The 25,147-nt window shown below is 40.1% G+C and overlaps 1 protein-coding gene across 3 annotated transcripts in view; it reads right to left on the bottom strand.

Annotated features, from left to right (window-relative positions):
- Window positions 1-228: 228 nt before the first annotated feature.
- The window catches only part of acsl3a (acyl-CoA synthetase long chain family member 3a), a 47,559-nt gene continuing 22,640 nt past the window's right edge, over window positions 229-25,147 (bottom strand). For all 3 annotated transcript variants that reach the window (XM_080288589.1, XM_026192349.2, XM_026192350.2), the window contains 12 exons: window positions 21,628-21,737; window positions 20,976-21,114; window positions 17,115-17,265; window positions 15,725-15,848; window positions 14,055-14,126; window positions 8,756-8,895; window positions 8,477-8,649; window positions 6,318-6,392; window positions 5,680-5,871; window positions 5,118-5,232; window positions 2,856-3,013; window positions 229-2,764 (listed from right to left, as the gene is read on the bottom strand). In XM_080288589.1, coding sequence (XP_080144715.1) covers window positions 2,607-2,764; window positions 2,856-3,013; window positions 5,118-5,232; window positions 5,680-5,871; window positions 6,318-6,392; window positions 8,477-8,649; window positions 8,756-8,895; window positions 14,055-14,126; window positions 15,725-15,848; window positions 17,115-17,265; window positions 20,976-21,114; window positions 21,628-21,737 — 1,607 coding nt within the window. In that variant the 3' untranslated portion in view covers window positions 229-2,606. The remainder of the gene's footprint in view (window positions 2,765-2,855; window positions 3,014-5,117; window positions 5,233-5,679; window positions 5,872-6,317; window positions 6,393-8,476; window positions 8,650-8,755; window positions 8,896-14,054; window positions 14,127-15,724; window positions 15,849-17,114; window positions 17,266-20,975; window positions 21,115-21,627; window positions 21,738-25,147) is intronic.

The following is a 25,147-nucleotide window of genomic DNA, read 5'->3' as shown; positions in this document are numbered from 1 at the left end:
TAGTTCCAATTAACCATTAGCATTATTGAATCAGTGGAGGCTGATTTCACTCTGTAGCTGACGTTCAGGCAAAAATAAATGTCATCATTTCTCTGTTGTCTGGTGACACAGGCATCACCCCCACACCCAGTAAGGCTAATGTGCTCATTACAAAAGAATGATAGTGCTTAATACTTTCAATTTAATTAGTCAGACTTGGTGACCATAGCGGAAATAAAACGCACTTACAAGGAGACCAAAATAAATCTTTATTTACTTCATTGGAGAAGGCAAATTATGAATAAATAATTTTCATCACTAGGCTGGGCGATGTGTTACAGTGTTCAAACAGGCAAGCCAGTGAATCACAAATATTCATGTAGGTGGGCGTACAGCACATGTGCCCTTTTCACCAAATGCAATCATGGAAGACTTTGTTATATAATAATAAAAGAAGGAATAATAAAAATGACATATTCTTACACTTGCAACCTCGGTATAGAAAGACAACAACAGACAACAAAGCCCTACATAAAAGGTTTGGTCTAGTTCTCTAACGTGATTTTGGAATAAAGGTGGGAAGACACATGATGCCTCAACTAGTTCCCGTTCTAGCACACACTTTAAATTGCACCTGACAGGTTGATTATTTGGCAGGCTACTCAAGGTCCAGTGGCCCTGAGCTGCAAAATACACACAAAAACAAACACTTCACTTTAGGGAAAAGGTAGGCACAGTCTTTTAAGATTTTGAATGCTGGGTCCAAAGTCTCTCGCTAAATGTTGGTACTGTTCTTGTGTAAAATATAAACTGAGGGAATGAAAGAGGAGCCCTGAGGAGCCTAAGGGAATACTTTAACAAAGATATTCAAATGATGTACACGATATAGGCAAAGTAGAGGACCACATACACACCATGAAGCTCACAGTTTTTGTTCTGATGTTAATGCCACAGAAGGCTTAGGTTCCTGTCCTGCCTAAATGCTTCCACTCTGTAGTAATACCACTTACAGCTGATTCTGGAATATCTCGGCTGAACTCTTCAGAATGGCCCATTTTCCCACAGATGCTTGTAAAAGCAGACTGCGTGGCTAGGTGCTTGATTTTATCCAACTGTGCCAATGGGACAGAAAACATGTGAATTAAAACATGTAGAGGTGTTGCCCAAAATTATACAAGGCAACTATTCTAAGAGTAGAATAGAAAATAACCTAAAACAGCCCTACACTATCACTTCTGTTTCCATAAAGGGAAATATTGTGTTTGCACAACAGAGCCATCGCATCATCAGGTTAGCTCACGTGTATCTGGCGCATTCATCCAGTTGTGTCATTCACCAAGGCAGGTTCTCACTGCAGCAAAGGAGTGCAGCGAGTTACAAACCTGGTTTTTGATCATATAACTTCAGTTTAAACACAGCCGACACATTTGCTTCAGTGATGGAAATGTGTGAATAAGGAGGAACATCCGATCAGCCAAGATTGACAAAAAAGGCAAAAGGCTGTGAGGGTTGTGTACGTGAAGCTACACACTTGGCCATTCAAAAGACAACACGTATGACACAACTTTAAAGAGAATGACTGCAAGGTAGACAAAGTCAGACTTCCATAAATGTGCTTGTTCTCCAGCCCACACACACACACACACACACTGATAAAGTTTTATTTAGATCCTCTCTGTAATCAACTGCCTTACTGGAGCAGATGCAATCTATTTTCATATTGCATTATGATTTATCAATACTACAATGATTACACAGTCATTTCATCTGTAATACAAGGAGTACCCACTGAAAAGTGTACTGTATCACTGTAGTGAATGTCTAAACATGCACTTTTGTTTCTTTTTCTTCAGTGTTTTAAAAGACCTATTAGTCACAATTTGGTAATTTTCTGAAACTAGAATCATTGTCGAAACATAAAAATCATCAGATCACATAACAGGATTTATCTTTGATTACCAACCTGTTTCATTGCACTCAAATGACTTTGTGCTTTTAGTTTCATAGTGTGCTGATGGGAGAGACGCCCCACGAGCGTGGGAGTCACAGTCTGACTGTGGGAGGGAGGCAAAATAAACCACTGACAGAACACTAAACAAGTTAAAGACAAGAAAAGAAAATTAACCATCTCCTGACCTGCAGGAAATTAGAAATTTGAAGTTAAAGTTTTAGAAGAAGATCAAAATGAACTGATTTTGACACATAATTCGAGACAGGTGAGTAAAAGGCACCGAGGCTACAAGCGACCTGAGCTTCTGCTGTGGCAACTCAGACAAGAGTTCAACAGACAACACCAGCTTACGCATGCTCTGTTTCATAACTCACATCTGGAACAATAAAGTCCTCTGGAATAGGGTCACACACCTGGATGGAAAAAAAGGGCACAAGGGATGTTTTCTTACAAAGACCTTCTCAGCCCGTCTTTTGCAACAAATTCAAGTAAAATCTGCTTCCTCTGTAAAACTGGTTTATCTGTGTTTCTGTGAGGTCCTTGAAACCACAAGATTTAGCACAGATTTATGTTGCTGTGGCTCTTTCACTGCAGACTAAAGGATGGGAGTTGGGGGTGTGGGAGTGTTTCAGAGTTAAGTATTGTTCTGGTCTCAGGTCTGTGCTGGTCCTGGCTGTCATTTTCCACCGTACATTCTCTCTATGTCATCCTGGTAATGTGTTTTCAGCTCCTTGCGTTTGAGCTTGAACGCATCAGTCACTAATCCTGTCTCAGGTGTCCACGGTTCTGGGCTCAGCCGGATCTTGCGGGGGATCTCAAAGCGTTCTAGCTGGGCTACAAAGGAAGAAGAAACATGAACTTGGTAAAACCTAGCTTGTGTCTGCAGCTCTGAGATGAAGCTTAACCCCTTCTCTGACTTTCTCACCTGCCAGTGCGGCCTCAGTAATGACCCTGAGAACGAGCTCCTCCACGGCTTTGCTGTTGCACAGCTCCTCCCATGACCCTCGGATACCGTACTGGTCAACCAGAGCCAACAGATGCTTCTGATTGGGCACCACAAAGCCAATCACGTACGTCTCGTCACTGCAGAGCAGGAAGACGAGTCAAAGAGAAAGAAAAACAGAACAATTATTAGCTTAAACTGGTCTTCAGGATGTGGACGCTGGGCCGAATAAGGTAATGGAGCACCAGAGTGAGCAATCTTTGCAATCTTTTCGTCAGTGAGTGGCATATTTAGCCTTGTAAGGAGATGGAAAAACTACATGCTTGAGAGAGTGTGAACAGATTGCATGCTTCAAATCGCTTGACAAACAGCTGCACTGTGACCCAGAACTGAATAAATATTTCAGGCTGCAGAAACAGATCCAGGTTCTGAATCAGAAAAACAAAATGTTTTCGTGAATCTGTGGAAACACACAGAGCAGGAGGGCCTGCCACTTTTAGGGTACAAAATGAAGGTTTTTATTCCTACCGAATAATGAAAAACAGATTTGTTGTTATCTGAGCTTAATTCACTCTGCCTGTTTGTTATCTCGTGCAGGGCAGATACATGGAGCTTAATCAGAAAAATATTGCACCGCAGATCACCAGACAACCAAAACTTTAATAAATGGTCCATTCATCTTCTTCTGCTTGTCATTTGCTAGTTATTCGTCCATCACATAGCTAACACAGATATTCATGCTCACCCTTTTACCTTACAACCAATTTAGAGCCTTTAGGCCACAGATGTGGGCCTGTGGGTGTCCTGTGGACTGCAGCTTCAGCAGAATGGATTTTTTTTTTGGTACATCTGCTGTTAATGAATAAGACTGAGACATGGTAACAACTTTGGCTATTTTTTGTGTTCCCTCAAGCCATTCCTGAGCAAATTGCATCCTGCTGGGTGGGACTGCTGTCATTGGGGAGTGCCTTTGGCATGAAGGGTTTGCTTTGACAGCCTCAGTTTGTTAAGGTGGGTCGATATGTCAAAGTAACATTCATACAGATGAGGACACAATTATTACCCACCAATTAAATTTAAAGTTTTTGTCAGAATTTAGTGTTGTTGTTGTTTTTTAAACAGAGCAAAATATTTTTAATGTAACATTTCTTAGCATACCAGTTTTCTTTATAACATGTCAATTATTTCTGTTTGCACACAATAACAGACTCATTTAAGAAAAAACAAAAATGACCAATTATTATTAAATTAGTATCAATAAAGTTGTTATTATTATTATTATTAGTGCCCTGAACCCTTTTTTTGAACCACAGAACAAACTAGTGCTGTGCAATGATGTGCTTAAACTTTTAATGCTAAAAGAAAAAACTTCTGCAGAAAGACAGACTGAAATATGTTAAGGAAACCTGCATACTAGAAGCACGTCCTTTGGTCAGATGAAGTGAAAGTAAAGCTCTTTGGCCACAGAGATGCTGCTTATATTTAGAGAAAGAAGGGAGAGGCGTACGAATCTGGAGGGGCTTGAGACATTCTCCAAAGAAGAATGGGCTGGGATTGTTCAGGACACGAGTTTGACTTACTGAAAACTACAACAAAAGACTGCAGGCTATTATATAGCATAAAGAACACATAATTAACTATTAGCATCAATAATTTTGACCTTGGTAGTTTTTGTAAAATAATTTTGCTTGTAAGCACACAAAATAAAACCAGGATGTTTGGAAAGGCTGCGTAAGAAATTCCTTGTTCTTCTAACTGGAACTTGGGAAATACTCTTTTAAAAAAAGAAACTTTCATAGAGGAACTAATAATTCTGTCCTCATCTGTATCTGTGCCAGAGGGTCCTGAGAGTGGTTGTTCTTGATGATGTGAGTCGGGCTGTGAGCTGGAAAGCTGCGGCTGACTGAGGGTGTTTATAGCAGCAACTGGAGTTAATGAAAAGATGCTGTTGTTGTTAGTGTGTGTAGCTGGGAGTTGCAAAGCTTCAGCCAAGCAGTGTGTAAACAGCAACCGTGCGAGTTAATAAAAAGTTAATGCTGAAAAGCATGAAAATGTCATTAGGTCTGCCGTGGTATGTTCACAATTATAGATTATGGAAAGAAGCTAATGCGAGAGGTCTATTTTATAATTAAAAGTCAAACCAATACGACGATCTAAAAGAACAGGATCCACAGAGATAATAAAGGTTTCAGTGGATCTGTAAACTACTCTTATGAATATTTCACTGCCCCACTCCTCACACACCTGTTGGCATAGGCACAGATGTTATCGATCAGAGGGCAGTTCTTCAGCATGGCCTCCACCTTTCCCAGGGAAACGTACTCTCCTGCCTGCAGCTTCACCAAGTCTTTCTTACGATCTGGAAACACAGCAAAGGGAGCAGCCTGTAAAAAGTGTGTATGTCCATGCATATATGTGGATATATCTTAAAAAGAAAGGAGGAAGTGAGATAGAAGGATGCATTTTCTACTCAGCTGTGTGCATCTGAACAAAATGAACATCTTGCATCTGAACATCTTGATAAAAGAGGAAAGTAGGGGGCTGGGGCTGGCTCACTGAAGTAAACAGAAACGTGAAATCATACTAGGATGCGAAGTAAAATGTGATTTGTTAAAAGCTTTTCTGACACACTAAAAAATGGCAAGTGGAGATGAAAGGTTGTCTGGAACAAGACCAAGCATGAGAGTCACAACATGGGCAACAGCATGAGAATGTGAGCTTCAGACTTAGTGACGATAAAAACCAGGATAAGACCTTCTCGTTCTACACACTCCACCCACACACACACCTCCTCATGCCTCCTCACCAATGATCTTGAGACAGCCGTCTTCCTGAAACTCTCCAATGTCGCCTGTACTGAACCAACGCTGGCCGTTCTCGTCTACAAAGAAGTCCTCTTGGTTTTTCGCATCCTTCTTGTAGTATCCCATCGTTACGTTGGGCCCACCAATGAGAATCTCTCCCCTGGGATAAGGCTTGTCAGTGCTACGGTACCCACCTAAAAGCATCAGCAGATTAGAAATGAAAAAACATTTATTGGACTGAATCTGCTACATCATAACACTGCTGAGAAACAAAAAACCCCCAAAAATCAGATGGTATGTTTACTTAAAATTCTATTTTTACTCTGCAAGGAATAAACTCAACTCGATAAGTATCAAAACTTCAACAGAGTGCAATGAAAGTGAGTTATGATTCCTTACGTAAAAAGTGGAGAGACCAGTACTGTCCTTACAAGGTTACAGAGCAATGCTCAAAGTCCCACCAGGCAGGGAAATGTGAAAGAAAGTGTTGGATCAAGTGCGTATGTGTGTAAAAGATGACCCATAAAGAAACAAAACATGCAGACTGATGTTTTTTTGAATATGAATGCAAATGACTGTGTTTATACCATCATAAAATGTGTGTGTATATGTGCGTAGTGCCTCTCCCAGTCTCACTCACCCTCCACCCAGTCTTTAAGCTTGATCTCACAGCACACCAGTGGTCCTCCCACTCTCCCAGTGCTGTAATCCCACACTAGAACAGACAACACACATAGACACACGCACATATCAGGGAGCACACTAGCATCAAGGCACAACATTTATTGCCATAGCAACACGACCTGACTTGCTCCCTCGCCATGGAAACCCCATCCCTAAGGAGTGTTCGCAACTCAGTGTTTTCCTGACTCAGATGACCACAGTGGATTTGATGGGTCTGTTGGTCTGGTCTGCCTGGGAAAGGCTGATAGGGTTTCTTACATTTCGCAAATGCTTTGGCAGTGGAACAGATAGATTAATTCATATCTGATTATTGGGACAGACATTGGCACCATAGTTATGTGAAACATTCTTGGTCTTCATGTTTATGAGGGAATGGAGACTATCACTCTTTCTTCTGTTTTCTTTTACAAAACTCATAAAATTTCATATTCATTTCTTTTTCTCTTTCCTTTTTTTTTTAAAAACTTGATAGGGTCTCAGTGTAGCGTGACTTATTGCTAATGTTGATTTTTCCACACCACTCTGCTGAAAACAGATAATATACTCCCTTTTTTTGTTTACTGCAACCCACGCACTGTATATCTACTAATTATTTTCCTCTTATCCATTTTCCCATCCTGGCTATAAGGCCTCTGTCCCTCTTTGTGTTCTCCCCCTGTTTTTATCTCTGCTTTCAGGCTGTCGAAGTTGACGGGAATTTCATGGGGAAAAACCACAAAATAGGAGGGTGCCAGGATTTGATTGGAAAAATATGGGAAAATTGAGAAAAAACTGGTAGTAAGTATATTTTTATGTTACGTGCCTGGGCTCTATAGATGTAAATTAGCAGCTTTACTAAAGCCCAGCATGTTTACATCTTATATATTCACATTGATATCCAGTAATATGGAATGTCCCTGTTAAATAAACAAATAAACACAACAAGCTAGCAATTTTGCCTGAAAAAATGTGATTTGTGAAATTCTAAGGATGCCTAAAATATTGGCAATATCCCATTTTTATTCTTACATATCATGATAAAATCAGCAATAAAGTGTAATACTGTACATAAACAGTGTCTGTCCCTCTGTTTGTCTGTCTTCCACTGCACACAGACTAAGCATAACGTAACAGTGGTTTGGAGTGTCGCTTCCAGCTGTTTATGAAGCGGGGGTCCTGTCTGTGACTTTATTAAATGCCCTGCAGATTTACAGGGTAACCTGCAGTAGCGCTGCCCATTTCGGTATCCATAAAGCACAATAGTAAAATGTGACCTTAAAATTATTTCTCCCTCTATGTTCACTAAAGGAGGTCTGTAGCTTTAGCTATGCTGAGATTTTTAGGTACACCTAGCAGTAGCTACTACAGTCTACTACCATTGTAGTGAGGCATTTCCCTTGTTTAGTCTAGCCTCGTTTATAAAAATAGGGTCAGCAGAATAATAGGCACAACTGTGAGTGTGTCACAATGATACCAATACACTTGGTGATCATACAGCTGAATCAAAGCATGTGTAAAACAGTTAAAAAAAACAGGACTGTACTGGACTGAATTAGTTAAACTGGTTGAAGCTAATAAACTCACAAGTGAGTGTATTTTTTTCATTTGCACAAGACAGATGGGAACTGTGATCTGACTGATTGTTGCCAAATAGGATACAGGAATTTTACACTGAATGTGTTCAGCTCACATTAAAAATACTGATGACCGGCAGTGCTAACACTCAGACTCTGAGTAGCTACACCTGTGGTATGAATATTAAAGTCCTTGGTTATTTTCAGAAAACTTGACCTCTGACCTTGACATGGGTTGAGGTCACAGAGATTTGAACTCATCTGAGATTTTTAACAGATGCACCTTTGGTATAAGCTAGAAAAATTACATCCGCTCACTCTCGATTGATCAATTTTCATATTCATCAACTTGGGTGTCCATCCCATCCGCTCACTAGGTGGGGTGATGACAATACATCATCAGCCTTTTAGGGCTGAGGGGTAAAAATTAATGACATAAAATGTTTTCGTTTTTCTAATTTGTGAGTGGTTTGAAATTTTACACATTTCAAACTAAAATAATTTCACACATTACAAATCTTACAGTAGGCATGCCTACTGTAAGATTTCCATTCATGCTCACACTCGCTAATGGTTCCAGCTCCACAGGTCTCCGTCAGGCCGTATCCTTGACCCACTGGGCAGCAGAAACACACATTCATGAAACGCTGCGTGGCTGCTGAGAGTGGCGCTCCACCTGAAAGCAACACCCGTGTCCGTCCTCCTAGCAGAGAGCGGACTTTCCTGAACACCAGTCTGGATGAACAAAGGAGGAAATACATGAAGAAATTATGACTTTTAAATATTCCTTGAGAGTCCAAGCTGCAAATGCAACAGTAATTGGTGATATAAGTCTCCATACCTGTCACACAGTGGTGTGCTGTATCCTTTGGCGAGCTGCTCCAGTTTGTAGTTGTATGCCAGAATGAAGAGTGTTCGCTGAACACAGTTCATCTCCTCGACCTTTGTCATCACGTTCTTATAGATACGGTCCATGATCTCCTGAAGTCAGGAGGCGGGACAGGGTGAAAAGAAAAAGAGCATTATTATGTAAAAGGTAACAATAAGAGCAACAGTTAAGACTGATACAGATACAGAGAAAAGACTAAAATGATGGTTAAGAAATGTAATTTTTATAGTTAATCTATAAGTGAACTTACAGCTGTGGTGATTATTAAAGGTGATTATACTGGAGTCAGAGCAATGAAGAGTAGTATGTATCTGAACTCTGGCACGAAGCAGAACTTGAGCAATGCTGGATTTTAGAGACCAGTGCAAGTTTATATGGTGCAAAAAGATCGCAATATAAATATCTAAGCCAATATTTTTTTTTCTTAGAAACATTTGGTAAATAAATCAATGAGAGTTTATTAAAGTTTTTTTGAAAGCACGGAAAAGAATCCAGCCATTGTAAGTTGGAGCACACTCTGCTGGACAGACTATGCGATGACACCGGTTCTAATGTTACCCTAAGCATGTTTTTTCAGCATCAATGTGCAGAAATGTTTGACATCTAAACCAACATATACACTGATAGCAATATCCCTGTCACAGGACGACAATAGGAGTTAACCTTCATGTTGGGTGGGCTTAGACATATGGTCCCTGCTTTGGAGGTTTTTAAAAAAGACTAAACACTAATGTGTTCAAAACCCCCAAATCTCATATTTAAGAAACTTTATAAAACAAAAGAAAAGATCAACACAAGCACACATGCACGTGTGCTCTTCAATTCTGGTTTCATAACTATAAGGCTCCCCAATGGATATCTAATGTGTTTCTAATTTCTATGTGACCTACAAAACTAAAAAAACAAACAAAACAAAAGCAAACCAGAAGAAGGAATCTCTCTTTGGAATAAACAAAACCATGTGGTAAACCCACTACTAACTGTGGCCCTAAACATTAGATTGTTTTTTTTATATTTATTTTTTGACATTTAGCCTTTGTTGGATAGGAAGGTAGGGGGACAACACACAGGATTGGAGCAGACTCAAACCCAGGCCCCTGCAGTGGCAGCAGCTCAACCAGGTGAGCTAAAGCAGCTCCTTCTGAGCTCCTTTGTTTAAAGTATAACAATATGCCAGATAAGCGACAAAGCAAAACATTTAGGACTTCCTTGGAACAGCTTTCACTGATACATTACAGGAGAATTATCACCAGAATGAGCATCTGTATTCATCTCTATTCTGATTAACACTAAGTTTCAGCTGAAGTACTTTCTGAGCACCAAACAACAGACAGACTTAGAAATGAGCTGGTGAACATTAAGCAGCAGAGGATGCAGATATTTTTCCACAGGAGTCCAAGAACAGACTAAAAAAAAGGAAGTATCACATTTCAATCTGCCTGGTGGCCAGAAACTTGGAGGTCCTAGTGAATGCACATGTTTCTCTGTTAATACTGGGTAACTAAGCCACTGTCAGTCATATCAGCTCAAACTATCTTCTTTCCAATGCCCAAAATGCCTTAGCCCAACATTCACAACAAATATCTTCTTTGCTAAAAATGGGCTGAAGTGGTACTAGGAACATGACGGTACAAGGAAGAGCAATGTCAATCATGGGAAGTCGTATCAATTTGTATTACCAAAGGGACTGTGGTGCAGAGAACAGAAACCCACAGATCAAGAGCACTTCATCATCTACATCAGTGTCGACAAAAGGCTGGACATGGTGAAATGGGGAAAGGGCACAAACAAACCCCCCTCCCACCAAAAAAACAATAAAAACCAGCTGGTCCTGTTGGGTTTGTGCATGTGTGTGTACGTGTGTGCATGAAGCAGTGAGAGAGGAAGTCGACACAGGATCCATGCAGCCGCCTGCTGTCATATCACAGCAAACAATTTGTATGTGTGTGCGTGTCGTGGGGATAACCACATGGGGCTTTCTCACGTTCTGTTTACAGCTGTGAATGGTTCCAGAAACTGGGGCCCTCTGGCCTTTACACTACGACCACTGGGAGATGGGGGTGGGGGGGGTCTCCATGTGAGTGAGAGGGAGAGAAGAGTGCATCCTGTATTGAATACAACTGGCTTGTTAGATGACATTCATTTTCAGGCATCTTCAGTATTGGCAATGGTCACAGTCAAACAACAAGATATGGGAAAACAAAATCCTGAATGGAGGAAAAGTACCGAGACTATCACTTTATCAATGTGTCTGCAGTCTGTTGACTTTTGAACAACTGGTAGGTTAGCAAATGTAACTTTTCATCCTAATAATACAGTTAAAACAATTTACATGTAAATACAGTGTGAACTTGGGCATCAAACTGGTAAAGTTTTTAAAAAAAGGATAAGAACTTTGAGGCCACAATGTACACAGATTTGCTCATTATGGAATGTCATATTAATTTGGAGCTTTTAATGCTTTCTTTTTTTTCTGTTCTTTTTCCAGACATCTTTAATGAGGCAAAGAAAAGAAAAAAGGAATTGGCTGCATAAGTTTGAATTTCTCTTGGTTTTTCTCAAATTCTCTACACGGAATCAAAAGATTGCATAGATTGCTGTCCATGTATGATTGTAACAGGCAGTTTCTCTTTGCCAGCATAAAATTAATTTATTTCACAACACTCTTTCACTCACGCATTTCCGTCTGGGATTAATAAAGTTCTGATTCTGATTAGATGCCTTCTGGAGAGACGTTTTATGGTGAGACAAGATAAAGACTTGGCTATGTGGCCACAATGATAAGAGATATGTGGAGGGGTAAAGGGTTTTCAGTGAGAAGCTCAACTTCTGAAAAACAACCCCACACCATAATCGCCCTTCCACCAAACTTGTACACTTTACCGTTCTCCTGGCAACCACCAAAACCAGACTCGTTCATTGGATTGAGAGACCGAGAGGCATAATTCATCACTCCAGACAACAGTGGTGGCGTGCTTTACACCACTGCATCCAACGCTTTGCATTGTAATTGGTGATATAAGACTTGCAGGCAGCAGCTCAGACATTAAAACCCATTCCATGAAGCTCTCTACACACCGTTCTTGAGGTAATTAGGAAACCACATGAAGTTTGAAGGTTTGTTGCTAACATCGCTCTGTGATTTTACTTGGCCTACCACTTCATGGCTGAGTGATTCTTGATACCAGTTGCTTCCACTTTGTTATTAACCCACTGCACAAAGTGATGTTGGAGTGACATCTTTTATAAGTCATTTTTGGACCTCCAATTTTGGCCCACTGAAGGGGCTGTTTTGTAACACCAGGCATTCACAATGAAACAGGATACTTGATACTTAATGCAAATGCTCTTTTAAACTTATAAAACACACTGTTTCATAAGTTTAAGAGCAAAAGGAATTTAAACATTTTCTAAATACTCTAACCATTACTATTTTACATAGATTTCAACATATTTAATATTTCAACACATTTCAATAAATGACAGTTTTAACCTGGTTACAAACAAATGAGTTGATTAACTAAAATACTATCTATATTGGGACCGACAGACCCAATATAGACATGATCACACATCCACCAATCAGTGTTTAGCGGGAACACCTACAGCTGACTGTCGAACATTTAGTAGCAAGAAAATGTCACAACTGGACTTGTTACACAGGTGGTATCCTATCACTGTACCACGCTGGACTTGACTGAGCTCCTGAGAGCGAGCTGTTCTTTCACAAATGTTTGTAGAAGCAGTCTGCATGTAGAAGTGCTTGATTTTATTTACCTGTGACTAGAATATCTGAATTCAATGATTTGGATGTGTGAGTGAAGACATTTGGCAACATGTTGTACAAGTTTCCATCCTAGAAAAAGAGCAATGAAGAAATAATTAAAAGCCCCCAAATTACCACGACCTTTATGCCCATGTTGAGTGGATGTAAACCTCTGACCACAACTGTATGTGTCCACTTCTATTGACTACTTGAAGAAATAACATTTATCATACTATGGCTGTAGATATAGCTGTTATAGCTTTCTGAATTGAAGCATGGATTGGACTTTAAAGTATTCCAAAAATACTACAGCCTCCAAAACACAATTTCAGTATATGAATTTTGTAGAATGTCCCGGGAAGAGACACGTATCCTTTTGGAGTTGTGTCAGGATGAGCATCAAGCATAAAACTCTTCCAAATCAAGCATGTGGCGCTACCCGCTGTGACAACTTGTGAATAAGGACGTGGTTGTAGAATGGGGGAAAATTAAGATACTGCAAGCTGGAAAATGCAAACTAAAAGACACTTTAACAGTAAAACATAATATAATTAAGACTTCTTTTGGACCTGTAGACACCCTGTTTCTCCAACACGACTGAACAGAGTGCTAAATTTTGTTGAGTATTTGTATGAATATCTCTCTGCAGCAAAGCACAATAAAACTACAACCAGAAGAACCTTCAAAAGCGTGAACACTTGGATTCGTTTGAAGTCATGTTTCAGGCCACAGTCTGAATTTTAGTCCATCATATACCATCATTTTTTCCCCCTTTTAATAATAATCACTTCATACACATCATACATCTACCAAGTAGCTACTAAATGTGGTTTTTGGTTTAGAGCAAATGGGGGTGGGGGGTAGGTTTTTGGACTCTTTCACTTAAAACAGCCATCTGCAGCATTTCTACCAAACCAAAAGTTGAGTGTTGTAAAAGGAAAGTGAAAAGACTGAAACAAACAACTTGTAGCTACAAATGACCTAATTTCACATTAAAGTTTTTTGCATTAACTGTGTAAAATGTTAAAAATGTCCACGTGATTAGAGCAGCTTAAATTCTGACATATTCTGACTACCTTGGGGTGTTCTTTAATAAACAAACTGTAAAAAAAATTTAAGCAAAGCCCATCTCGGAGTCCTTACTGCTGAAATGGATTAATTAGTAAAATTTACTTCAAAGACAAGCTGCACTAGGTAACCACAAATATTCAACTTAGACCCCTGGGAATCAAACATTGTCTGGTGATTAAATGCAGCATTGACCATTGGTAGGATGTATTTACGTCAGACCAAGATCCAGCAGATCCAAGACTGCTGGACTCTATCACTGCTATTCCATGAGTAAACCTTGTGCACAGGCCTCAAACGCAAGCCAGCAGCATTGTTTGACATACAGACTCAAGTCGAGTGAGTCAGTGAGTGATACTGTTATTGTTAATGGTAATGGTTCTCTAACACTATGCTGGACAGTGCATTAAGCCATACCGGGACCGCTGCCATCAGAGTGGGCTGGAGCATACTGGTGTCTCCTTTGCTTCCTTTCTTGATCTTTGTGGACTTAGGGTGGGAGAAAGAAACATCAATTGATAATTTAAATTATTACATTTGTAATTAGCTGTTACCTCATTTTTGGGGTTTGTTTTGCACATATTCGGACTGAAATGATGTCTAAAAATCTACTAGATCCAGCTATATACTGTCATGAAAAAGTAAAAGTATCCCCTCTGTCCACTTTAAGGTTGTTTTTGTATCAGTACATAACAGAAAAATAATCTGATGCTTAGCGGGATCTAAAATTATTTAAATACAACCTCAGATGAATATGTTATATTGGTTCATTATTTATTTAACAAAAAGTATGCCCCTGCTGTTTCCACAGGAATTCAGAGGGTAAATAGCAAGCATGTCCTGCAAATCAAACACATGCTTAGAACTGATCATCTGCAAGTGTGAGCACCTCTATAAAACCAGAAGTTTTGGTAGTTTGCTGGTCTCGAGTATCCACATGAGTGTTGACAGATGCAGTGGAGGAAAGACATCAGAAATGATCTTAGAAGAGTAATTGTTGGTGCTCATCAGTCTGAGAAGGGTTATCAGGTCATCTCCAAACTATTTGAAGTCCATCATTCTGCAGCGAGAAAGATTATTCACAAGTGGAAAACATTCAAGACAGCTGTCCATCTTCCCAGGAGTGGACGTCCCAGCAAATTCACCCCAAGGTCAGACAGAGCAATCCTCAGAGAAACTGCAAAAAACCCAAGAGCTAAATCTCAGACTCTACAGGCCTTTAACCCTTAAACTTCAGGTCAGTATAATTAGAAAGAGAAGTATTTTTTATTTGGAAGGGTTGTCAGGAGAAAGCCTCGCAACTACTTCCGCAACAATGTCCTTTGGACAGATGAGACCAAAGTGGAGATGTCTGGCCATACACAGCACAATCACCTTATATTAACTTTATACCAACTGTATAAGGCTTCATGATTTGGGCTTGTTTTTAAGCCACATGACCTGGGCACTCCTTGGATACCAAAGTATTCTACAGCCCTGTGTGAGGCCATCTGTTCTACAATTAAAGCGTGGCTGAAATTGGATCATGCAAAAGGATAATGATCCTAATTTCAGCAGCAAATCTACAAAAAATGGCTGAAAAGAGAAAGAAATCAAGGTGCTGCATTGGTCTAGTCAAAGTCCAGACCTCAGCCTGACTGAAATGCTATGGCTAAGAGACCGGCGCATAAAGGTATCACAAACCTCAATGAACTGAAGCACGACTGTAAAGAAGAGTGGGCCGAAATTCCTCCACAATGATGTGAGAGACTGATAAAGTCATACAGGATGTTACTGTTTCTAAACGAGGTTCTACAAGCTGCTGAATCATGATGTATCCTTAGTTTTTCACACAATGCTTCTACATGTTGGCTTAGTTTTTTTTTGTTGAATGAATAATGAGACAGTGTAATATGTCGTGTGTTCTTATTCATCTGATGTGGTGTTTAAATAGTTTCAGAACATGGTAAAGATGTCCTGATATATAAAATCATAGAACAAACAAAGGGTGTACTTTCTTTTTCACCACAATATATTGAATATAAGATACATGAAAGTCAACCCTAAAACCAGAATGCACTTCAGATGATACAGATGAGAGGTTTTACCTGGTCAGCAAGAGTCTGAGGCGATGAATAGCCAATCCTACAGCCATGAGACACACATACGAGCTCTGCACTGAGCTCCAGTACATGGGCAAGAGGCAGGTAGCCGATGTAGGTGTCTTCTTCACTAAAAACACACGCAGACTTCAAAACCCCCGATTTGATGTGGGCTATTAAATGTTTGAGACTACCGCGGACATGAAGGTCTTAGGGTCATCCCATCTCCAGTCAGACAATTTCTAGAAGGCTTCCTGCTTCACCTTTCCCAATTTGCGTAAAAACTTTACCTTTATATATAAAACACTTTTTAAGATATATATGCATATATTTTTTATTTTTTGTATTGTTCAAACATTGCCACAGATTTCAATGTGCAAGGCAAACTGCATGAAAGTGGGTCAATGGTGTTTGGAAAAAATAATTATTTGAAAAGGTATTTGCTAAAAAAAAACTGAAATTAACAGCAATCATTACAGTCTGTATATTCAATTCGAATTTGGTTGGTTGATTTGAGACAGAATGACCCTTTAGTGAAATTAATCAGTCGTTTATTTCATCAAGCTGAATCAGTACTAAGACAAACTATTGCAAGTTATACATTAGTCATATTTTCAAGATATATACTGTTTATGAGCTACATTTCCTTTGAGTTCACCTACTGAAAACATATTCATCTCAACTCAAGTAACAACCAAATTTTGGGGAAATTTCCATTTTAGTGAACATGTTGTACATTCAAGCCATGAATGAGGGGGAGATTTACATAGCCGTGTTACTTAATCCACAAAGGAAAGCCAACATTTTCATAAGATCGACTGAGACTGTCACAACTAAACCCCTTTAACCTCCATCCATCTCACCCTGACTCCTTTTCTCCCACATTGTTCCTCTACTCATACTAAACTCCCTCCCTTTTCTGTTTCCTCTCACTCCCATCTTAATCCCCGGAGACGGGTCAGTTTCTCTTTTAATATAAGCAATTGAGCTGCATGATGATACCAGCTGAACAAGCATATTTCCCATAATGTTAGTTAAAATATTCCTTTGAAACATGCAGAAGAGAGAAATTTGAACATTGACCTCAGCTTAGTTTTGATTACAGTGTTTTGATTACAGTTTTGATTATATTTCTTCTGCTTCCAGTAATCCAGTGCATCACACTCTTCTGTTAATGAACAAACCTAAATGGCATGTTCTAATCTGTATGTTTGCTGGCTGGTGATTCTGCTTGGACGTGTAGCAGAGGAGATAAGCTGCTTTGGAAAGTGAATTTCCCTGCAAAACTGCCTCCATATTTTACAAACAGATGAGTCAAAAATCATTACATTTAAAACCCAAAACTATTAGACCATATCCCGGGGTGTGGTATAATAAGCACGTTTGAGGTCTTTACCACAGGTTGGGAATCCTCTCGGCCATTCCTGTAATCCCAGCGATGATGTTGCTGTGGGAGATCATAACGCCCTTTGGAATGCCTGTGGATCCGCTGGTGTACATGATGACTGCAATGTCCGAGGGCAGCGGGGTCTTGCGCTCACGTGTTGCTGGAATGTCAACAGAGAAAGGTGGTGGCAGAACTGGATTAATGGTTTATAGCACAAAAATGAACCAATTTTTAAACAATCCCCAGAAACACGGTTCATTTGTTGTGTGTGTGCTGGCTAAAAAAAAGTCTTTTTGTATGTAGGAAAAACCCCATGACTTAAGGGTCAAACACACAGAAATGTTAAATGGTTATCTCAGAAATTAAATAACCTAATTTCAACTAATCAGGTAACACATCTGGCACAATGCAGAGTTTAAATAAGTGCGTTCGCCAAAAACACCATTTGCACGTGTTGATCTTTTCTCTTTCTCATGTCGTTTGCTGCTGTCTGTCCTTTCTTATCTATTCTCTTCTCCCTCCTTACACTCTTCCTTATGTTCAGTTGTTCCTCTTTAATCATGGTTGCCCCTTTTTTTTTAAACTATTTGAGCTGTGCCCATTTGATGACAAGTATGTTAACAGTATGGTGTGTGCAGACTTTAAAAACTGTGTGTAGGTCCAAATCTTCTTTCAGGCCAACATATTTGCGTGAGAATGATTCTCTAGCTGTCACGTGGCGTGCACAAGGCTGAGGGTGAATATAGGCATAAATTTTAGATTTTCGAGTATCGGTCCTCAAAAAAACGTCGCTGAGTAACAGATGTTACACATCAGCTAGTCAAGTATTTATGATCATCTTGATGATTTGACACCAGATGCAATTAGCACTGGCTAAGACAAACACTGTACGGTTATATATTATAGTGACCTGTCAATCACAGTGCTGACCTGCCCAAAGAAACCAGGCTTCTTCTTTTTTTTTTAATCATTTTTTGAATACAGAAACATCATTCTGTATTCAATATGATTTAAAACTAGTGATTGAATCTGTGAAATGATTAGGAAATGATTTGATGAGGACATAAAGGAATTAAGAAGTAGGATAATTTTCCATAAACTATAGAACTTCCTGGTTTCCAACTTTTACCAAGAACTGTACAACTGCATGTGTTTTACTGGCTACTGCAAAGAGTTGGTATATTCCTTGACATTGCACTGTAGCAAAAGTTGTGCATGACTTTTTTTATGCATTCAGCACAGTCAGGCTGAATGCGGCCTAACACAGCTTCCCTTTCCACCCATGATTTCAGTTGCAGTCTGTTTTCATCACTGCCTCCCAGCAGGTAAGGTTAACAATCAAAACATGTGATCAAGTACAAGAAAAGCTGCTGTGAATGTTTCTTTACATCAAAGAACACAGCAGATAAAGGCAGTGAAAAGGACATTCGCATGTCTAGACAGCAGAGCACAATATGATGAATCTCTTGCCTTCTGATCCCTCTCTTGGACTCCTACGGTCTGAATAAATAAGTAAAGAGCAAGTCAGTTTCCAGCGGGAACAGAACCAGTTGGGAAACAAGAGATTGGTTTTTGTTTTTCGCTTTCTGCCGAGAACAAAAACAGATCTAAGAGGCTCAAGCTCAGCAGGCACTGACAAACCAAAGGATGAAGTAAAGTGCATCATAGTCACAAGGGCAGACATCGCTTCTCTCCCTCCAGAGACGTGGATATGAGGCGTGTGCACTCCGAAAGCTGATGTCATGTGAAGTTAATAGCGCCATGTGTAAACATGACCCTCGCCTATATCCCAGCGCTCTATCCTCCCTTCCTACTTCCTTCTCCCTTTATCTGCACATGACTCTACCAGCTAGACATGTTTTGGGTCAGTCAGTTCAAGGGGCCTCAATAAAAAGTGAAGATGGGTGATGGCCTCTTCCTTATCTGTGCGCTAACTGAGCATGCACGGTATCAACCTTAATCTGACACAGATGTTAGCACTTCCTTCTTCACATGACCTAATGGGCCAGATACCAATCTGCCCCCACTCCATGCCCCCAAGAAACAAGCCCTGACTATTTCATTTACTTGAGAGGACGAGATGGCTACGTCAAAAAGCCTGGCAGATTAAAACACATGTGCTGTGAACGGTAGTGTTTTAGGACCTCTTAGTTGGAAAGGTGCTTCTCTTCAAGGCGCTCTGCTGTTTGTTTGTTTTTTTGTCTTTTATAAGTTATAACAGCACTGCCTGATAATAGATTTGTTTAATTTGCTTTTATTCACTTTAAGCTTGTAACAAGTGTGTTGTAGGTTGCTTCTGCTGCCCCCAAGTGGCCAACTGTCATTTTATTAGTTGATGATGTTGATGAATACACTTTTAAAAGAAAAATAATTCAATGTGTATATATAACTGAATAAACGAAATAGACATTCGGTTTTGAAAATCTGTATCCATGGGAAAACAGAAGCACTGCAAGCTGCTGTCTGTGTCCCAAGTGGCACAGGGAGGAATGTAAAGTTTGGTTTCCACCAGAAATGCTGCCAGATCCATTAACAGAGCGCTGCTTAGTCACAGAAACCACACTAGCAAAGTTAGGACAGCTGTGTGGTGTAGGTGTAGCTCTCTTTTGACTTGAGCTTGACTGTAACCTCAGAGGAAAACAAAAATGAAGCGGCAGTTCTGCAGTTCTTCTAGTCAGGCTGCATCCAAAAGAGAGTCAGTCCCTGTATGCCCGCGTGTTAAAAAACTAACTGTAATAAAAAGTATGTTTAGAGCCTGATACTGAAGTGTAAGGATAGTTTCCTCTTCAAAACAGCCACATGAGTGGTGGATGCTTGGACTGTCAGGTGTGGACAGTGGCAGCTACACCTGACTGATCTCTGCTAGGCCTCATGAACACTGATTGAAGTCACTGAACTGGACCCTTCAGCTGTGTTTGTGCTGCTGGAGCCTTTTGGAGCTTTTACAGTGGAATTATCTGACAAATAATATGGTGTGTTGTGTGCTGCTGACCATTCAGCTTAACAGTGAGATCAGGGCAGTGGCTAAATCAAGCTTTTTCCAATTGAGGCAGCTGGCCAAAACAAAGCCGACTGTTTCCAGGCTGATTCTGAAACCATTGTAGCCTCACTCCACTGTCTGCCCTAACATTTTAGGATTCATTTTAAATGTCTTTTCTTCCCTTTTAAAGGCCTCATTGGTCTTGCCCTTCCGCAACTCTCTGAGCTCCTGCATTCTTTTGCACCCACCCGTTTTCATCTGATGAACTGCTCTTGAGTGTGCTTAAAACTGTTGTGGCTCCCAGAATGTGGAATGATCTGCCTTTGCACATTAGGCCGGCCTCTGTCTGATTTTTAAAGCTCTTCTTTCAATCTCTTCTTCTCTTCAGTGACACCTTATGAAACTTTATGACTTGTATTTTATTTGATTTAGTGTATGACTGTTGTTCTTCTCATATTTTGCGTCTTTTATTTATTTCAGTTAAAAAATATTCACACCGTACTTCTAAAGGCTTTTAAGAGGGTTTTTTTGTCAAACTATAGTTAAGGCCACAATTTCAGATCAAAATGCCTCCTTAGAGCTCCAAAATCCTTCACTGGAAAATGGCATTTTGCCATAGTGAAGTAACGTGGAAAATATTAAACACTACATAGATCTACACTGTTAATGTCCTGCAAGAAAGTGCTTTATCTCAAGTGGAGTGTGGTGACTAATTGTCACTGTGACTCACCATGATACACAAAACTGTAGAGAAAACCTTTTTCTTAATGGGCAAGCAGCTAAATACTTTTTTAATGTTTTAAAATGGAGCAATCCTAATTCTGTGAGTCATGAACTCTTGAAAGCAAACTTCACATAAATCAATGAACAGACACACAGACAAAACCTACCATTCTCGTGCCTGGCTCCCAGCTTCTGAACCGCAGCCATGTTGTGGATGCTGATGCCACGTGGATAGCCGGGCCACGCAGTCGGTGCATTGTCCACTACAATGATGTGTTGCAGCCTTGGAACGTCTGTTAGGATGGCCTGACACACACACACAGACACACACACGCATGCACACACGCACACACACACAACAAACATGCCATCTTGATATATGTTGTTTCTATATTGACAAAAGATAAAGAGTCGGTTTTTCTGTGAACAAGTGAACAAAGGAACATTCTGTTTATGCCGCCTCAATAAAAATGGAAAGATGAAATGCAGGAGCACTGCTTGTCTTGGCACTGAACCTGGCCAAAACATGCCAAAGTATTCGGCACGTGTCTTCTAACATTTACAACTCTGTTATGGGACGCTGCAACTTCTCTGTTCTGTCAGCGCTGAACATTGTGTTCTTTGGCTCGTTGGCTCTTTGGCTCCGACGTTTCCTCAGAAGATCAGATATATGAGATATTTGTCCACACAATGATGTTTGTCACTGTAATGTTCGCTGCTTTATACGGCTTTGTCTAGTAGTTTCTTATACTTTGTGATGAAAAATAAATTTCCTGTGAAAAAAGATTTGCAGAGAGAATTTACTCTGTGTATTCTAACCTTGAGTCTGGTCTCCAGAAGCTCCCTGCTGGTGATGATGTGGGTCACCTGAGTCTCATTCAGCCCGTGGGCAATGGCGGGACCTCCCAATGTGGAGTAAATGGTGACCACTGCAACCCACAGGGACACAGAAAAAGCGCATTAGAGTATAATAGACTAAAACATTAATGGCCCCACAGGCAAATTTGCTTTCCACATCGTAGTCCAGCAAAATATATACATGCATACACAGGACCCACATCCAGATGTACTCATCTGCCACTATGAAGCGTGAGGCAAAGGTGGACTTAATGTGATGTGCAAGAGGCAGGATGGGCTGTTTATCTAAACTGCGTTAATTCAAGACAAGCCTGTCTGTGTGTGAACACAGTGACCGCGCAGACATGTGAAGATGGACCATGTACGTGCTGACTGTCTACAATCCTCAGTGTCCCTGATTTAGGCCCCTCTCACTCAGATGAGCTCTTCAGGCACCTCCAGAGGCTGCTGCTAAAGCTTCCGAGCCAAACGGCTCTCGTTGCATGATAAGTACTCTTTGGGGGATATAAACAAGTACTGATGTTAGAGAGGGTTTACTGTTTTGACTAAGTGCATATGTCTAATGAAGCACTGTGTGGTTGCATGAATGCATGCACTCAGCAAACCAGGGTTAGCGTTTCAAGCCGTCCTTTAAAACCAGATATTGACTCTTGCCTCATGGCTCATATGTTATGGATATGATCTACTTTGGTTACACAACATTGTGCCTCTTTGGGAAGACTTGATCTGAAGACTGGTCAAACTCTGAACACCCAAATGATGCACCTATATGTGCTTGTTTAACATCTTTATAAAACTGCATTTTGGAACCAGAGGTGTTTGTATGGGGTCGACTATGTTGACTCTGTACAGACGTTCTTCACGTTCTTTGTGCTATCTGCATGTGCATGAAGGGTCATGTCATTTTTAAACAGGAAACGGCCCGATTTAGTGCCACAAATTTAGAAGCTTTTGATTTTCTAAAATATCACTGGATGTTTCAGCATTATGATTTGCCTTGAAGGGAATAAAAAGGATCAAAGGGACTCAAAACATGACAAAAATATCCCCAGATCATAAGCACAACTGAGTATGTAGTTTAAATTCCCAAACGCAGATCATAAAGTTTTTAAGTGAATTATGTTTATGTGCTTTTACAAAACTTCTCAGCAGAAGAAAGTTAAAATAAAGGTTTTCTCTTCTCTACTTGGGGCAAAAAAACATGGTTTCCCTAGAGAAGTATAATCAAAAGGGGTTAAAAATCACAACATTAAAAAACACTTATTTAAATTTGGACAATTTCCCTTCAATCTTCTTATGCATGTTTGATTGGCTGTGTGTGTTATATGTTCACACCATACCAAATGTTCACCATATGTATGGTCTCTTTCTTCCTTTGCATTTTTTCCACTCTGTCAATTTTTAGAGCAAATTTAAGACCATAAACATTTACCTGTACCCAACGAGGAATACTGTGCATTTTTAGAAAACAGGACCACAGGCCCATTAAAAGATATTTTAATCCTCCACAACTAAAATACAGACAATAAAACCTCACTTCACTATCCATATGATTCCTACAATTGTTTTTCTTTTACTTAGCTAAATATATAAACCGCTGCATGCATAAGCAGATGTTCCAAATTCATTGGTATCCTATGCTTTCATTATTAGTCACTTCAATTATATCACTTCAATTTCCCCTTCTCTTTCCCCTCACCCCCATCTCGTGACAGCAGATGGCTGCCTCTCCCTGAGCTTGGACCTCTTAGAGGTTTCTTGCTATCACCTAGTGCTTGCTCATGACTATTGGCAAGTTCTTTAATGTTATAGTCTTTTCCTTATGTTATTAAGGTGAATTCTGTTGTGATTTAATTCTAAATAAATTTAATTGCTTGACTCAAAGTTATTGTGGGACTTGCTCGCATTGTGTCACTAATGGTTATTTCACCTGTTGACACCACATGTTGCAGAATTTGTTCTCTGTTTGCTTCTAGTCTCTTCCTGCACGGACCCCCCCCCCCCTTCCCCCCTTCAAGTTGTTAAATAAAAACAATAACAGTACTGATTTTGCTTCATGTCCAGCTTGCGATTATTATTCAGCCTGGTGTCTCACTGAGGTACTTAACGGGTACTAACATAACTGTGATTGACTTAATCGTTTGCCTCGAATTTTCTTCATTCTTATGATTTAAAAAAAGCTTTTGCTGCATGTCCTTGTTGTGAATGATTCCCTGAAACTTAATACATTTTATAAAAACTGCAATTATTTCTTCTTCACATTAGACAGGATGCACATTTACACAGAAAAACTGAAAAAAACATAATATAATTAGCGCTCAGCTGAAGAATGTGTTTGTTTTAAAAGATGAGAGCAGGAGACAAAAAAAACAGAGGAAGGAAAGAAGGAGAAAAAAGTAACAAGAGGAAACAACAGTAGATACACTGACAGCAACAGAAGCAGGCTAGCACAGAATAACATAGTCTGCAACCCTGCGTCCCGGCTCTGACACAGACACAGGGGTTTATGGGACAGGGATTTGTGACATCAAAATCTTGCGTCATGGAGCTCCAACACTTCCTGCGCTGCTGCTGTGTGCGGGTGACCGTGTGTGTGAGAGGGAGAGCCATGACACCTCCAGCCGTGAGATCTAAACATTCAATGTGGCCCAAGCTTAACACATACACACACTGTCACACACTAGATGTTAGTACAGGAAGCTTAGCAAACATCCAGATTCCACTAAGTAGCAACAAAGTGGAGTCTGGACTCGTTTTTTTTTTAGTTTGATACAACAAATGACATCTTGAAAGAGAAGCCTATCCTTGACTCTGCGAGGGGGAGCTCTGCTGTGCAGCTGATGCTTGTGATACACCTTTTATGTAACTTATATACGGTAGAGTAGACAGCTCACAAAAGTTGGCCTTCTGAGCCAATGTACAGTGAATATGAAGTACAATGAAAACATACACACACACTAAGTATGTGAGTTCACTGGGGGCCTTTGGCTGACTCCTTGATGCCTCTGTCAACATCAGATGCTCACGTAGACTCTCTCACCCCTCTTCTGACGCCATTGGCCCTCACTTGTCTTCTTCTCCTTCCTCCCCTCTGTTTCTTCCTCTGCTGCTCTTTCCAACCTTTAAGGCCTCTGTGTGCTGTCCACTGCCCCTGGCTTTTCCACTCTCCCACTGTTTGTGTTTGCATCAGAGGAAGATGAAATATAAAGATGCTTTCTTGGCTTGGATGGCTGTGTCTTTTATGAGAATGACAGTTTAATGGAGCTTAAATTAAAGTGGATAGCCCGAACAAAAGGGTCCTTTATGGGTAATCAAAAAGATTTAACGAACTGCCGTTGAAGCTTGTGATGAATAAAAGGTGCTGCAGTCTTTGCTATGGAACATATTAAAGAGTAAATCATGCTGAAGCCCACAGCTGCTTTGCTCTCTCTGATTATTAACATTTTTATTCAGAGCGAGAGAAGATCTTTGCTTTGCTTTT

Source organism: Astatotilapia calliptera, chromosome 14, assembly GCF_964374335.1.
Source record: "Astatotilapia calliptera chromosome 14, fAstCal68.1, whole genome shotgun sequence".
NCBI classification, from domain to species: domain Eukaryota; kingdom Metazoa; phylum Chordata; class Actinopteri; order Cichliformes; family Cichlidae; genus Astatotilapia; species Astatotilapia calliptera.
Note: the sequence above shows the minus strand (reverse complement) of the source record. Positions and strands in the feature narration are given on the sequence as shown.